The 18,245-nt window shown below is 35.5% G+C and overlaps 1 protein-coding gene across 24 annotated transcripts in view; it reads left to right on the forward strand.

Annotated features, from left to right (window-relative positions):
• BAZ2B (bromodomain adjacent to zinc finger domain 2B) overlaps positions 1-18,245 on the forward strand; it is a 419,408-nt gene that overhangs the window by 224,831 nt on the left and 176,332 nt on the right. For all 24 annotated transcript variants that reach the window (XM_063645961.1, XM_063645969.1, XM_063645960.1 and 21 more), the window contains one exon: positions 13,197-13,343. In XM_063645961.1, the coding sequence (XP_063502031.1) occupies positions 13,199-13,343 (145 nt within the window). In that variant the 5' untranslated portion in view covers positions 13,197-13,198. The remainder of the gene's footprint in view (positions 1-13,196; positions 13,344-18,245) is intronic.

Here is an 18,245-nt window from a genome sequence, read left to right on the forward strand (position 1 = left end):
TGTGTTAAATGTTAATTTCTTTATGTGTCTATAGCATCTATATCACCTTTAAAACCTTCAAGTTACTAGCCTGAGCAACATAGGGAGACCCGTCTCTACAAAAAAAATAAAAATTAAAAAAAAAAAATAGCCAGGTGTGCTGGCACGAGCCTGTGGTCCTAGCTACTCAGGAGGCTGAGGTGGGAGGACTGCTTGAGCGCGAAAGGCCGAGGCTGCAGTCAGTAAGCTGTGATCACGCCACTGCACTCCAGGCTGGGAGACAGAGTGAGACCTTGTCTCAATGCAAACAAACAAACAAAAAAACTCTAAAACCCCAAACTTCAAGGTTTACTTTTGATATTATCAATCTGGAGAGAGTTAACATGAAATGTTAATATGAAACCATAATACCAAGATTTGGTTTAGCTTAGATGGGTCATACCCATGCTAGTAAAATTCTAGGAAGTTGGGTAGATTCTATTGCTATTTTGGACGTCTGCATTATAAAATTTTGTTTAAAATAATTGGACTATTTTTTAAAGCTTGGATTGAAAAGTGTAACAAAGGGAGATTTGACTATCTTACATGTTTCATCTATATATTTCATATCTGTTTGATGTATGGTTTCTCAATTAAGAATTATTAATTATAAGTAAATTTAGTATTTACAAAAAATTAAAGCATGATTTTGCTATGTATTTTGGATGCTAGCATTTATGAAATTTTGTCATAAATGTAGGAAAAAATTAACATTAGAAGAAGTTAGTTTTTGACATTGACTAAAAAAGAATAGGTGAAAACCAATATAATGTAATTCCAAGTTTCAGCTTACTTTCAGGAAATAAATTGATGAAAGCTGTATAGTTGAAAATTGTGCATTTTGTTCATTTCTGCCTGGATTTCTTTTTCTTACTTTTTTGAGACAGGGTCTCACTCTCACCCTGGCTGGAGTGCAGTGGTGTAGCCAAACCTCATTGCAGCCTAAAACTCCTGGGCTTAAGCAGTCCTCCTGCCTCAGCCTCCTAAATAGCTAGGACTACAGATAGATGCCTGTAGTCATACTGGCTGGCTAATTTTTTTTTAAATTTAGTAGGGATGGGTTCTTCTGATTTGCCTAGGCTGGTCTCTAACACCTTGCCTCAAGTGATCCTCCCACCCGACCTCCCAAAGTGCTGAGATTATAGGCATGAGCCATCACACCTGGCATTTCAGTCTAGATTTCAATTTCTTTTTGGGTTTATCCAGTTTGGGGTTTGCTCATCTTCTTGAATCTTTAGGTTTTTATGTCTTTAACCAAAAATGAAAAGTTTTTAGCCACCACCTCTTCAAATAATTTTTCAACTCTGCACCATTTTTCCTCCCCTAAGATTCTGTTGGCATGAATCTCAGACATTTTGTTATCGTCTCACAGGTCCCTGAGTCAGTTTTAATTGTTTTTCAATGCTATTTTGTCTGTTGTTCAGACTGGATAATTTTTATTGATCTACCTTTGAGTTCATTGGCTCTTTTTTTTTTTATCATCTTCATTTTGCTATTGAGTCCATCCAGTGAGTTTTTTAATTCAGATTACTTTTGTCAATTCTAAAGTTTCTATTAGTTTTCTTTATGTCTTCTATTTCATTGCTGTTTTTCCATTTGTATCAAGTTTGTTCTTGATAACTCGAATAATCAGCGACTCAGTGGTGTAACATATTGGGCATCAAGAAATACCTATCCATGGATAGTATGCTGTCTCTTCATTATTAGGGGAAAAGCATAAATGAGAGGAAATAGGCTTTATGAGTTTATCTAGAATCTTGCTTTTTGGTTAGTGAATAGGCCAGTAACACTGATAGGTTGGTTCTCAAAATACATGTGGCTTTTTAATGTAAAATTATTTCTTTTTAGTGTTACTGAAATTTTGTGACTCTTTAGGTTAATGGTACCTGGAAATGAAGCTCCAGAGTTTGTGACTAATTCATTTCTTTTGGACCATCCTGGAGAAATGACTATTAATCAACTTCCTAAAGTATCATCAAGGATAGATTTTACCTCTGTAAAATAGCTCATTTCATTGTTGATCACCTTGTGGTCAGTAATTTTTCCTATGCCAAATATAAATTTTAAGGTTAGTTCTTCCCCCTAAAAAAAACAGAAAATGGGTGTGTTTCATTTTTGTGTAATATTTTTTAATGTGGAAAATTGAAATAGACTGAAAAGTATAAAAAACAAATGAAGCCGGGCGCGGTGGCTCAAGCCTGTAATCCTAGCACTTTGGGAGGCCGAGGTGGGCGGATCATGAGGTCAGGAGTTCGAGACCATCCTGGCCAACATAGTGAAACCCTGTCTCTACTAAAAATACAAAAAAAAATTAGCAGGGCGTGGTGGCGGGCGCCTGTAGTCCCAGCTACTCGGAGAGGCTGAGGCAGGAGAATGGCGTGAACCTGAGAGTTGGAGCTTGCAGTAAGCCGAGATTGCGCCACTGCACTCCAGCCTGGGCAACAGAGCGAGATTCCGTCTCAAAAAAAAAAAAAAAAAAAAAAAAAAAAAATGAAAAGTATAAAAACAAATTTAAGTCATTTATAATTTCACCATTCTGAGAACCATTGTTAACATTTTGGTGTATTTCTTTTTTTTGTTCTTTTTTTATTCAAATGTTGTGCGTACGTGGCATATATTATGGGATACATGAGATATTTTGATATAGTCATACAATGCATTATAATCACATCAGGGTAAATGGGATATCCATCACCTCAAGTGTTTATCCTTTCTTTGTGTTAAAAGCAATCCAATTATTGGTGGGTGCAGTAGCTAACACCTGTAATCCCAGCACTTTGGGAGGCCGAGGCGGGTGGATCACTTAAGGTCAGGAGTTCAAGACCAGCCTGGCCAACATGGCGAAATCCTGTCTCTATTAAAAATACAAAAATTAGCCAGGAGTGGTGGCAGGCACCTGTAGTCCCAGCTACTTGGGAGGCTGAAGCGGAAGAATTACTAGAACCCAGGAGATGGAGATTGCAGTGAGCCGAGATTGCACCGCTATACTCCAGCCTGAGCAACAGAGCGAGACTGTCTAAAAAAATTTAAAAAATAAATAAAAAATCCAATTCTGTGTGTTAAAAAAAAATCCAATTGGGCTGTGGCCTGTAATCCTGATCGTTTTGTGATTAATTTTCCAGGTGTCCTTTGAGCTTCTTGTATTTGGATGTCTAGATGTCTAGTGAGGCCAGGGAAGTTTTTCTTGATTATTCTTTCAAATAAGTTTTCCAAACTTAGATTTTTCGTCTTTCTCAGGAACACTAATTATTATTCTTGTGTTTGGTCATTTAACATAATCCCAGACTCCTTGGTAGCTTTGTTCATTTTTTTTAATTCTTTTTTTTCTTTGTCTGATTGGATTAATTTGAAAGCCTTGTCTTCAAGCTCTGAAGTTCTTTCTTCTGCTTGTTTGATTCTCTTGTTGAAACTTGGAAAGGGAATAGTGGATAGATAACAAAATAAATCACTTAAAACCTCCCCAAGTAGGTGATTGACTCAACAGGTCAGAGTCTAGATGTCTAGACGTTTAGGATGCAGAACTAAACAGAACTAAACATTCCTCCACCATGAGGAAATAAGATTTAATTTTAAGATACCGTGGGCAGTGGTTTGAAATTAGAAATTACAGACCAGGGAACAGTGAAAGCGCCTCCTACTTGAAGGTGAGGACTCAGACTGACATCACAGTGAATAGGATTAGAAAGATAGCCATGTTATTAAGAACTGGAACAAGAACTGATATTCATTAGACCAATGGTTTACCACCTTGTTAAAAAAGCACTGGGACCTTTTCTTTAAACAAAATCTCACATAGAATCACAGTGTACAAAACATATAAAAGAAGATCCTTGACACAAGTAGTTGGTATGTGGGCCAGAGCTAGAGCCTCTATTTCAAGGTTGCTGGGAGTAGGTTCCCTACTTCCTAAGACTCTGGAGCATTTTGAAAGGTAATTTTTAGCAATAACAAACCTTTAGAAATCTTTCTCTTTTTGTTGACTTAACTCTCATTAATACAGTCACGTGGTAAAACATTCAAGCAGAAAAAGTGTATGGTGAAAAATAATTCTCCCATCCTAGAATCCAATTTCCCCATTGCCTAGAAGTAAATACAGTTACAAATTTCTTACATATTTTTCTGGAAATATTCTATGAGCATACAAGTATATGAATATATCTTCCTCTTATTTTTCTTTATCACAAATGAGATCTTGCTATTTGTAGTCTCCCCTACCTTGCTCTTTATATTTAGCATATTAGCTAGTATAGGTCTACCTCTTTCTTTTTGAACACCTGCATAGTAATCTAGTAAAGATTTTTAAAATCTAATTTAACAATTCTTTATTGATGGAAATGTGTTTTTAAAAGTCTTTTGCCATTATAGTGGTGTAATAAATATCCTTTATGTATACATTTACCAATGTGTTTGAGTATATTTCTAAGATATATATTCCTTTGAAGACTGTTGAGTAGGAAAGTGGTAATACTAAAAAGACAAACCTAATGTGAGGGTGACCAGCACAAAATAAAAAAAAAAGAAGAAGAAGAAAAAGAAAAGCCCACATTTTTTGCACGGTATTCACAACCCGTTATCCCTACTTTGTTCTTTAAGAGGTATATTGTTTCTGTTATGTGGTTCTGCATCTTTCCTATTAAAAGGGGCTAGTATCCTATGACCCTGCCACATCCCCCTCTCCGAGAAACACCCAAGAATGATCAATAAATACTAAGGAAAAAAAAAAGGGACTTTTTATTTTAGTTCATCAGACATGTAGTACTTAGACTTTGCTTCCTGGGCTTCTGAGTATACATGGATATTTTATATAGAGTAATATGATTTCTGTTTGATTCTCTGCTTTATTTTTTCATCTCATGCATTGGTTTCAGTTGCTTTCCAGAACTATCTTAAGTATTCAAATTGAAATTTTAATTATGTTTCTTAGTTAAGCAAAGTTTTAGGTCTTTTGCTTGTTCTTGGAGCCTCTTGGATTTGTAGATGAAAGGATCAGCTAACCATACACCATCATCTCTCTTTTTATCTTTCTAACCTTTGTTTCCTTGTTAGACATTTCTAAGTCTAGTTAGTATTTAAATTCACAGACTATACCTACAATTTAGTTGATCCATAGATATTAAATCTTTCTCAAATCTTATTATCTTTTATATCTTTTTCATAAGTCTTAGGATAACGTCTTCCGCACAGATAGCTCATTGCAAAGGAATATTTAATCCTTTGAATGGAAAGGGATACTCTCTGAATAGATTATTTGCTGAGCAATATGAAAACCACTGCTTTTACCCTTGGATAATTTCTCACCATCGGGTCTCTTGAGATAAAAGTACAACAAGAGTAAATCTTTAAAAGATTTAACAGAAATCTATAATTTAACATGATACACATTTGGAGATAGAATCAAGACTGCCAATAAAAAGAACGATAAAGACAAAATGGAATTAAATTGTTAAATATTTCAATGCAGTATTAATTTTGTGTGTGTTTTTTGTCGGTTTTGGGGGTCAGTTGTTTTTTAACTACCAATTTTGTAAAACTCTGATAGAAACTTGAGAGCTAGTTTAATTCAATCTCATAATTTTTTAGGTAAGGAAACTAGTATTTAGAGGAGTCTGAAACTTGCTGAATATCACAGGTTAACACACAGAACACCTGGTTGCCAGCCAGTTCTGTTTGAGGATGTAATAAATTGTTTGTTTATAGTGGTAAAATGTGTCAAATGACAAAAAAAGCAACTCATTTTACATATTCACATTTTAAACCACTATATACCATACTTAATTCCTTGAAATTCTGTTTCGGAAAATGTAGGTAAATAAAAATTTTATGAATAGAATCCTTTTCCTATGAACATATTATTTTCAAAGAATAATTTTGTCTGCTGTCTGATAAGGTATTTCGGCCACATCCCCTATATCTGAATGTCCTTTAACAGAAAATTTTTCATTTGTTGCCTGGTTTTTGTTTTTGTTTTGCTATTTAATATCTTGAAGTTTTATATGTTCAATGTTCAGTTGCCTGAAAGTTGTCTAAACAAATAATTATATGTAAACCTTTCTCAGAATTTTTAGAAAATATTGAACTTGTATAATAAAACTCTACTCTTAGTGGTTCTAATAAACCAAAAGAAGTAGCATAGTGACTACCTCCTGATATTCTTCCTAATTATCATATTTCTCTGAGGTTACATTATAAAGAAAAAGTAAGGACTCACTGAATCTGCTGTGTTTTGAACTCCCACAGATAACTTTTGCTACTGTTAGTACAAATAAAATCATTCTTTAAAAAAAGTGCTTTCAGGAAAAATATCTAAGTCTATTTTTATTTGTAATTTCTGCATCTTTAATCTATGGCTATACTTTTTTTTTATCACCCTGCTTTTCTTGACTGTATATGGCAATACTAAAGTATCAGTGCACCTGAAATACAGGGAACTAATCGTGTTTACATATCTCAGGCAACGTGTCTTGGTCTCCCTGTTAGCACCTGTTCAGGTTTACACCTACCAGCTGTCAGTGTTCATGAACTCTATGATTACACAAAACAGGAATACTTGAGATACATAAACTTGAACAATATTATCATTAACAACTGATCATTGAATACTTTTATAGTACATAAAATCGTCATGCAGGGAAGAAGTTGTGGTCTGTCATTTTCATAAATTTGGATTTTTATTTGCACTCAGAATTGTTATAGATAAATGTCATTTTAGTAAAATAGAGCAAATTTATGTTACCCAGTATGAGTGAGCATTGTAATGTGTGTTAATTGCATGTGATACATTATCAGTGTTTAAAAATTTGGATAAAATGTGAAATATTAGACTCTTAGAAGGATGCTGACACAAAAGATGTTGAGTATAATTTTATCACTACAGTAGCGTTGAGTCATCAAAATCAGCTTGACTCATCTTACTATTATAGTTATATAGAATTACTATTAAAGTTTTAGCTAGTTGAATTTCAAATAATAACCTTTTTGATACTTCAGAGCAGAGTTTTTCATCCATAGCAGCACTGACAACTTAGTTTGGATAATTCTGTAGGGGGAAGACTGTTCTTGTCCATTTTAGGGTATTTAACAGCATCCCTGGCCTCTATCTCCATTCAATGCCATTAGCACTCTTCCAGTTGTGACAACCAAAAATGTCACCCATATGTTCCCTGGTGGGGGAGATGGTGTGTCAGAAAACCAAAATCACTGCTTTAGGCTACAGGAAAGATCTATAATGTATCAAATCATTTGTAGTCCCTTCATCTTTTGCACATATTTCTCCCATGGTTCACAACTTTTTTTTTTTTCACTATAGTGTTTTACGTTAATTTGTGGTTGTAGTCGTCTTTAACTAGTTAACTTTCTTTTTTCTTTTCTTCTCATTTTTTTGTTTTGTTTTGTTTTTGTTTTTGTTTGAGACAGAGTCTCGCTCTGTTGTCCAGAATGGAGTGCAGTGGTGCAACCTTGGCTCACTGCAATATCCACCTCTTGAGTTCCAGCAATTCTCCTGCCTCAGCCTCCTGAGTAGCTGGGATTGCAGGCACCCACCACCACGTGGGTCTTATTAATTTTTGTATTTTTAGTAGAGACAGGGTTTCACCATGTTGGCCAGGCTGGCCTCGAACTCCTGAACTCAAGTGATCTGTCCACCTCGGCCTCCCAAAGCTCTGGAATTACAAGCGTGAGCCACTGCACCCAGCCTAGTTAAATTTTGAAATAAGGCATCCCAGCACTTTGGGAGGCAAAGACAGGCAGATAGTTTGAACTCAAGAGTTCAAAACCAGCCTGGGCAACATGGCAAAAACCTGTCTCTACCAAAAAATAGAAAAAATTAGCCAAGCATGGTGACAGGTACCTGTAGTCTCAGTTATTTGGGAGGCTGAGGTGGGAGGATCACTGGAGCCCAGGAGGTTGGGGTGCAGTCAGCCATGATCACAACACTGCACTCCAGCCTGGACGACAGAGAGAGACCTTGTCTCAAAAAAAAAAAAATGACCAAGTTATACATTAGAAACTATAATCTCTTGAATGGCCTTAAGTTAAAAGATGTACCTACTAGATATTCTTCCATTGTTAAATTATAGACGGGAGGTCATGTTATTATACTCTGTTTGTTTTGATCTTGTGATATCTAGGCTGGTTTTGAACACAAAGAATGGGTTAGTTCGTGATCATTGGGAACCCAAGATGAAAGGGGTATTCTTAACACAAAGGGTCAGAATGAGAGGCCGTTATAGGAGCGTAGGTGTCAGATGTGGATGCTCTGGCCCTAACAGAAATATAGGAATAGATGGTTCTTGGATACCTGAACTGTTTTTATTTTAATGAATATATTTTTCTTAAAAGATATGAATAAATGAGTTTCTGCAGATTTTTATGTACTATGCTTGAATTATAAATAATAACTCGTGATAACATATTTTGTCAACAAAATGAATGTATTAATTTTTCATCTGTATTTGTATTATAGATGAAAAATCAGCTTATTTGGAAAATTTTAAGATGATGTACTTTACCACATTGGTATCTGTACAATTATGAGACATTTATTTTAAATTCCTAACACTTAATCTATCTGGCTAAAAAATAATGCCATGATAAGGATATACATAATCTATAAATGGTATAACTCTTAAATATTCACTTTAACATGAATAATTTAGAATACCGTAAGGTTTCTTTTCTTGCCACATATACACATGGGTAATTATGTACATAGATGCTCACTCATTAAAAATAACAGCTCACAAGTATTAAATGCTAGGTACTCTGCCCTTTACGTGCATTATCTCATTTAATCCTCTCAACTACATCTTCTTCAAATCACTCATGAGGAAATTGAGAACTGAGAGAAATTACATAATTTTTACAAGATCACAACTAATAAACTTCAGGCACAGTGTTTGAACCCAGATAATGTTTATTAGCAAATATCTCACTGACACAATGTAGTCTGTTCTTCATTCCTTCAAGGTTTAGGTTTTTATACTCTTTAACTTCAATGCATATGTATTTTTTTTTAGTGTTTACTATATGGAAGACTTTGTGGGTTTTTTTTGTTTTTGTTTTTTTACTTTTGATTTTGAAATAATTTTAGACCTAAAAATAAAAAACAGTTCACATATATTTTTCATCCAGCTTCTCCTAATGTTAATAAGTTGTATAACCGGAGTACAATTATCAAAATTATAAACATCAGGAAATTAACATCGATAGAATAGTATTAACTAAACTAGAGACCTTATATGATTTTACTAGTTTTGCCATTAATATCCTTTTCTTGTTCTAAAATCCAACTTAGGATCCCACATCACATTTAGTTGTGGGATCCTAGGTCTCACACTAAGGAATTCCTAGTCTCCTTAATCTCCAACCTATGGTAATTCCAGTCTTTTTTTTTTCTTTCTTTCTTTCATGACCATGACACTTGATGAATACTGGTCAGTTATTTTGTATATGGTTTTTCAATTTGGGTTTGTGTGGTTTCTCATGGTTCAGCTGAGTTTGTGTATTTTTGGGAAGAATGCCACAGAAGTGATGGACTCTTCTGGAGCATCAGAAAATACATGATGTTGATATTTTGTCATAGGTAATGTTGTTTCTCCACTGTGAAAGTATTCTTTTCATCTTTTTATTTAATTGATATTTTGGAGGAGATACTTTGAGACTATGCAAATATCCTGTTTCTCCTCAAATTTTGACCCACTGCTTTTACTAACCTTTGGTGCATATTGTTTTATTTTATTTTTATTATTTATATATATATTTTTATTATACTGTAAGTTCTAGGGTACATGTGCACAACGAGCAAGTTTGTTACATATCTATACTTGTTCTTTGACTAGTTCTTACAATATGGTAAGCCAGTGATTGTTTTGTGGATTTTTCACAGTTACACAATTTTACAATTACAAAGGCATTGCCTTCTCACCTTTTAACTATCAAGTTGATGGCCAGGATTTCTTGTGCTTTAGCAGGGGATGATAGTAAATAAAACTGAAAGAATAATATTTAACTTACAAAGAAAATTTGGAGAACTAATCCTTGTAAATTCAGGCATAAGACAATCTTCATTCTAGAGTGCAAAGGCTAGAGTAGATTTGTTAAATTTCTATAAAATGACAAAAAAAAGGATATGTATAAGATGAACTTGGAGTAGTTGACCCAATTTTTGGTTATTAGAACTAAGAAACGCCTATTAAAAACAACAACTACTTAAGACCAGTATGAGAGAATTAGTACTTTACATGCAAGAAGACTACTCAGCCACCTAATAAATCTTAGGCTAAAAATATCTAGTATAAATATAGTTGAAATAAACTAATACATGAATAATGTCTATAATAGAGCTTCTAAGGATAATAGTTACATAAGCATATGTTTTTAAGAAGTTAAGCCCCTTCTTACTTAAATGAGCAAAAAGAACCAGAAATAGAAGAAAAAAAGTCACACCTTTACTGAAACTAAAAAAGGCCCCAGCCTTATACTACTAGCTCTAGTTCTACTCTCATTGCCAGGTTTAAATTTTTTTAAGCAGTACTGTAGCAAACAACATTGTATATATCACTTTACCTAATGATACTTTATCTCTGTGTGTGTGTGGGTGTGTGTGTGCATGTGCACATGCATTTGTGCATGTGCACATGCATTTGTGCATGTGCATTTATTTTATTTAAATAATTATTCAGATTAATTCTTCAGGGAAAGTAATATCCATTAAGCAGTATGTATACAAGACTACTTCTTTTGCCTTCTTGATTTTCCTTACTTTAGTCCTGAATCAGGTTTTATCAACAATAAGAAATACCTATACTTCATAGCATATTATCCTATAAAAAGTTAATGACTATTTTATATTGAGCTCTTATATGCCAAGTACTCAGCTAAAGTGCTTATCTTATTATGTCACCAAATTATTTCTGCTGTGGAGTACAAAGGCAAATTTTTTTAAACGCCTTCCATTCTTTTTGTTACATAGTATATTTAAGTAGCAAATAGAATTCTTGAGGACAATGATGTTACCAGCTATAAAGAAAAAATAGCTTTTTCCTAAACTCTCTTCTAGGTAAAGAGTCCATATTTTTTGTATTTAGTGAAATTAGACTTGGTAAAAATAATTTTTATGGGCCTTACCATCAGACAGCCACATGTCTCAGAGTTCATTAGTTACTGTTGCTGACCCAAAACCTACCCTTTAAACATTAGCTGCATGCAGCCATCAGTAGCAACTATGCCTTTCCCATGATGAATGCTGATAAAGAGAAATACAAATTCTGTAAGAATGTGGACAGACTCATCATAGCAGTACTGTCATTTATGGAAGTGATTTACAGCAATACCAGAATATGAAGAGAAGTTTTTGAATTCTGTATGATTGGAAAGCTCATTGAAATGGTCTTTCTAATGATGTTGTATGTCAATTTAAGATTACCTTCCCCATATGTATCTATCTTATGAGAAAAATTATCTACATACTTTATGGATTCAATCAACAATTAGGCACACTAGCCTTGCATTATTTTAATTAGTCAGTGTTTTTAAATGAAATCCAACTATTTTTCTTAGTAAATATACAGTTCTGTGAGTTGCCTGTAGAATTCAATACAGAAATCTTTCTGTAGTTAGATTATTTAAATGATGAGAGTTTTCACGTGGCTGATCATAAATTCACTTACAGGCAAGCACTATCTTTTTTCTTTTATTATTATTATTATTATTATACTTTAAGTTTTAGGGTACATGTGCACAATGTGTGGGTTTGTTACATATGTATCCGTGTGCCGTGTTGATGTGCTGCACCCATTAACTCGTCATTTAGCATTAGGTATATCTGCTAATGCTGTCCCTCCCCCCTCCCCCCACCCCACAACAGTGTGATGTTCCGCTTACTATGTCCATGTGTTCTCATTGTTCAATTCCCACCTATGAGTGAGAACATGCGGTGTTTGGTTTTTTGTCCTTGCGATAGTTTACTGAGAATGATGGTTTCCAGTTTCATCCATGTCCCTACAAAGGACATGAACTCATCATTTTTTATGGCTGCATAGTATTCCATGGTGTATATGTGCCACATTTTCTTAATCCAGTCTATCGTTGTTGGACATTTAGGTTGGTTCCAAGTCTTTGCTATTGTGAATAGTGCCACAATAGACATACATGTGCATGTGTCTTTATAGCAGCATGATTTATAGCCCTTTGGGTATATACCCAGTAATGGGATGGCTGGGTCAAATGGTATTTCTAGTTCTAGATCCCTGAGGAATCGCCACACTGATTTCCACAATGGTTGAACTAATTTACAGTCCCACCAACAGTGTAAAAGTGTTCCTATTTCTCCACATCCTCTCCAGCACCTGTTGTTTCCTGACTTTTTGATGATCACCATTCTAACTTACTGTAGATTGTGTTCTCTTTAAAGCATCTGTGAATTTAATGACTTTCTTGCTTGATTGTGGGATCAGTGCATGCATAGAGTATTAAAATGAATATAAAATGCCCATTATATTCCAAATTTTTAATATCAGCATTAGTTATTACAATAATGCAAGGCTACATCCACAAAGCCCAACAAATTAATAAAGATGATTAGAAGTGCTTTGGTCATTTTAAATGGGTCACAACTAAGGCCATTTTGAAATCACGGTTTAAACTTGCCTCAAGTTAAACTCTGAAATGTATTTGCCTGTTTTGAGGGGTATGTGGGGGATTCCCAGGCCAGATTCTTGGACACTTAAGAGCTACAAGTATATTGCTATCTGTATTTAGAAGATAAGGGTGCAGACCATTCAAATGTGGTGGTATTTTTTTTTAATTTTTCATTAAGGTAACATAGGAATTCTGTTGCAAGTGAACCGATGTGAGGTAATTTGGGATGAATAAGACGAATATAACCTGTTAATTTATGGTTGTGGCAACACACATTTTGTGTGAAATTACTATATTCAAACCACTATTAATTTGGGGGGTATAAGAAAACTCAAGAGGATTTGGTATACTTAAACTTATTCCATAAGTTGGTATTTTAAATTATATTGTTTTTATCTACTCCATATTTTCTCTTTCCAAAGAACATGTATTTAGAAATTTATTTTATATTTTTAAAAGTATACAAAAAGTTTAAATATGTTGAATTCTTTTGAAAAAATTTTTTATCTGATACTGAGAATTAACATTTTCCCCTCTCATAGATATGGAGTCTGGAGAACGGTTACCATCCTCAGCAGCCTCCTCTACTACACCAACTTCATCTTCGACACCTTCTGTGGCTTCAGTAGTTTCAAAAGGTGGCCTTTCCCCTGGAGTTGCTTCACTTAGCTCTACAATCAACCCATGTGGTGAATACCCTTTTAAAACTCAATTTTAGAATGCCATTCTTTTAATAATTTGCGTAATATTTTATTGAGCACTGAATAAAATGTTCTCATGACTTGCATTGACCTGTTGAATAAAGGCTAGGTTAAACACCTAGTCTTTTTGTTTTTTCAGGATTTTACACTGGGATAGCACTGGTTATTCTGTTCTTGTTAGGAATTGTCTTTGAGAGTTAAATCTTGATATCTTAATTTGTTTTATCATTTTGATTAATAAATTAGTGAAGTCTTTTAAAACAGTAGGCCCAAGAGGGAAAGGAATAGAAGGAAGTCGTTGGTAGACACTTTGCCCTAGATTTCCTTACAGTATTTGAAATGACCTTGTAAGCTCCAGCTACTCCAGTTCACAGATGTATACTAAGGCAGATCATTTACTTGATGGAAAATATTTTTAAAGTTTAGAGCATAACAGGTTTCTTAAACATGAATAAAATTTGGCTGAGTGCAGTGGCTCACCCTGTAGTCCCAGCACTTTGGGAGACCAAGGCGGGTGGATCACCGAGGTCAGGAGTTCGAGACCAGCCTGACCAACATGGGGAAACCTCATCTCTACTAAAAATACAAAATTAGCCAGGCATGGTGGCGCATACCTGTAATCCCGGCTACTCAGGAGGCTAAGGCAGGAGAATCGCTTGAACCCGGGAGGTGGAGATTGCAGTGAACCGAGATTGTGCCATTGCACTCCAGCCTGAGCAACAAGAGCAAAACTCTGTCTCAAAAAAAAAAAAAAAAAAAAGAATAAAATTTATATTTGCCTAAAAGGAGAGCTTTATTTCAGACATGAAAATATCCTCAATTTTGTTTAATTAGGTAGAAGATATCTTTAAGCACCTCCCAAAATCACTCTTGGTTCTTTTACAAAGGTGTGGTAGAATACATTCCTTTTATTAAATACCTAAAGTTAATCAACTCATTTATTTATCGTTAGGAAACATTTTAACTATTTCTTATCTTATACATTATTTCATGTTTATAAGCAGTAAACTAAATGATAATTTTCTTATTCAGAATTAAAATTGAAACTTTTGCATAAATGTGATGCATAAATATGTAATATTTGCTTACAAAATACCTTAGCAAATTGTCACATAAGCGTTTTCATTTATTTTTGTTTTTCCAATCAATGGAATGACAAAAGGCTGTCATTCTGTCATTATATTATGATCAAACCATTTTCTAATATATTCTCAGGGATTACAAAATAACTAAAATAGCACTATATGTGTGTGTATGTATATATATATATATATATATATTTTTTTTTCGAGACAGAGTCTCGCACTGTCACCCAGGCGGGAGTGCAGTGGCACAATCTTAGCTCACTGCAAGCTCCACCACCTGGGTTCACGCCATTCTCGTGCCTCAGCCTCCCGAGTAGCTGGGACTATAGGTGCCCACCACCACGCCTGGCCAATTTTTTTGTATTTTTAGTAGAGATGGGGTTTCACCATGTTAGCCAGGATGGTCTTGATGTCCTGACCTCATGATCCGCCCTCCTCGGCCTCCTAAAGTGTTGGGATTACAGGCGTGAGCCACTGTGCTCAGCCGCGCTATGTATTTTTTAAAAATCAATATAACTTCTCCACCTTGTGTACAATCTTCATCAAGTAATTAACAAGTTTCTTCACGTTTCCCTTATATGCAAAACGATGGCTGGACTGTAAGTGTCCAAGCCTCTGATGATATACTGTGCTCAAAAATAGCAATGCTATGATTGACTTTTTACCTTAGATAACTTTGTGTAAATGATTGCACACAGTTGTACTTGTGTAGTTATATTTTCCTGTTATTTGTAACTCTTCTTTCTCTTTCCCCTGTTGTGAGCTCCTTTCAGTGTATTCTAATCTGCTGTCTTATTTATTTCTGAATTAGTCTTTAACATACATAGTATTCCTAAAGAAATGTCTTTTCTTATGTTGAAGGCTTCGATAGCATCCTTGAGTACAGATTCTGAGTTTTCTGAACACTTTTTTCTCACTTGGTTTTCTGAATTAGTGACATTGGAATTTGCTTGCGGTTCTCATGAGTCATATGTTGGGCACTATTTTTTGTTTGTTAGTGGATGGTTGGAAGCTGCAGAAGGGATGGAGTATGCCGAGTTGCTGAATAACATTAGAAACCTTGTCTAGAAAGGGATGCACTTTTTTAATTGTTATTTGCTACTAGTAAAAAAGAGTATAGAGTATTTATAGTAAGATGCTTACATTGAATGAAAGTATAATTCCATTTACCCAGAAATATGTCATTTATTAACACATATTTTTAGTACCTAAAACATGACTTTTTTTCATTATGTAGGTAAAATAATTTTTTTTTAACTTTCACAGTGTTGTAGTCCATGTTTAAAATAAAGCCTTTTACAGCAGCCCCAGTCAGGGGCTTACAGATAAAACTCCCATACCCCTGGGACAGAGCACCTGGGGGAAGGTGCGGCTCTGGGCATAGCTTTAGCAGACTTAAACATTCCTGCCTGCCAGCTTTGAAGAGAGTGGCAGATCTCCCAGCACAGCGCTCGAGCTCTGCTAAAGGACAGACTGCCTCCTCAAGTGGGTCTCTGACCCCCATTTACTGACTGAGAGACACCTCCTAGCAGCAGTGACAGACACCTCAAGCAGGAGAGCTCCAGCTGGCATCTGGCAGGTGCCTCTCCGGGATGAAGCTTCCAGAGGAAGGAACAGGCAGCAATCTTTGCTGTTCTGCAGCCTCCACTGGTGATACCCAGGAAAACAGGGTCTGGAGTGGACCTCCAGCAGACCTGCAGCAGAGGGGCCTGTTAGAAGGAAAACTAACAAACAGAAAGGAATAGCATCAATATCAACAAAAAGGACATATAAACAGAAACCCCATCCAAAGGTCAACAACATCAAAGACCAAAGGTAGATAAATCCACAAAGATGAGGAAAAACCAGTGCAAAAGGGCTGAAAACTCCGAAAACCAGAACACCTCTTCTCCTACAAAGGATCACATCTCCCATCCAGCAAGATAACAAAACTGGATGGAGAATGAGTTTGACGAATTGACAGAAGTAGGCTTCAGAGGGTGGGTAATAACAAACTCCTCCCAGCTAAAGGAGCATGTTCTAAACCAATGCGATGAAGCTAAGAACCTTGGAAAAATGTTAGAGGAATTGCTAGCTAGAATAACCAGATTAGAGAAGAACATAAATGACCTGATGGAGCTGAAAAACACAGCATGAGAACTTTGTGAAACATACACAAGTATCAATAGCCGAATCAATCAAGCAGAAAAAAGGGTATCAGAGATTGAATCAACGTAATGAAATAAAGCATGAAGACAAGATTAGAGAAAAAAGAATGAAAGGACAGAACAAAGCCTCCAAGAAATATAGGACTATGTGAAAAGACCAAACCTATGTTTGATTGGTGTACCTGAAAGTGACAAGGAGAATGGAACCAAGCTGGAAAACACTCTTCAGGATATTACCCAGGAGAATTTCCCCAAGCTAGCAAGACAGGCCAACATTCAAATTCAGGAAATACAGAGAACACGAAGATACTCCTCAAGAAAAGCAACCCCAAGACACATAATCGTCAGATTCACCAAGGTTGAAATGAAAGAAAAAATATTAAGGGCAGCCAGAGAGAAAGATCAGGTTACCCACAAAGGGAACCCCATCAGACTAACAGCAGATCTCTCTGCAGAAACCCTACAAGCCAGAAAAGAGTGGGGGCCAATATTCAACATTCTTAAAGAAAAGAATTTTCAATCCAGAATTTCATACCCCGCCAAACTGAGCTTCATCAGTGAAGGAGAAATAAATCTTTTACAGACAAGCAAATGCTAAGAAATTTTGTTACCATCAGTCCTGCCTTACAAGAGCTCCTGAAGGAAGCACTAAACATGGAAAGGAATAACCAGTACCAGCCACTGCAAAAACACACCAAATTGTAAAGACCATCAACACTATGAAGAAACTGCATCAACTAACAGACAAAATAACCAACTGGCATCATAATGACAGGATGAAATTCACACATAAAATATTAACCTTAAACGTAAATGGGCTAAATGCCCCAATTAAAGGACACAGACTGGCAAATTGGATAAACAGTCAAGACCCATCAGTGTGCTGTATTCAGGAGACCCATCTCACGGGCAAAGACACACATAGGCTCAAAATAAAAGGATGGAGGAATATTTACCAAGCAAATGGAAAGCAAAAAAAAGCAGTGGTTGCAGTCCTGCTCTCTGATAAAACAGACTTTAAACCAACAAAGATCAAAGGAGACAAAAAAGGGCATTACATAATGGTAAAGGGATCAGTGCAAAAAGAAGAGCTAACTATCCTAAATGTATATGCACCCAATACAGGAGCACCCACATTTATAAAGCAAGTTTTTAGAGACCTACAAAGAGAATTAGACGCCCACACAATAACAGTGGATAACTTTAACACCCCACTTCCAATATTAGATCAACAAAACAGAAAATTAACAAGTATATTCAGGGCTTGAACTCAGCTCTGGACCAAGCAGACCTAATACACATCTATAGAACCCTCCATCCCAAATCAAAAGAATATAGAGTCTTCTCAGCACCACGTCTCACTTATTCTAAAGCTGACCACATAATTGGAAGTAAAACACTCCTCAGCAAGTACAAAAGAACAGAAATCATAACAAACAGTCTCTCAGACCACAGTGCAATAAAACTAGAACTCAGGATTAAGAAACTCACTCAAAACCACACAACTACATGGAAACTGAATAACCTGGTCCTGAATGACTGCTGGGTAAATAACAAAATGAAGGCAGAAATAAAGATGTTCCTTGAAACCAATGAGAACAAAGACACAATGTACCAGAATCTCTGGGGCACAGCTAAAGCAGTGTGTAGAGGGAAAT

The sequence above is a fragment of the Symphalangus syndactylus genome, chromosome 9 (genome assembly GCF_028878055.3).
Source record: "Symphalangus syndactylus isolate Jambi chromosome 9, NHGRI_mSymSyn1-v2.1_pri, whole genome shotgun sequence".
Lineage (NCBI taxonomy): Eukaryota > Metazoa > Chordata > Mammalia > Primates > Hylobatidae > Symphalangus > Symphalangus syndactylus.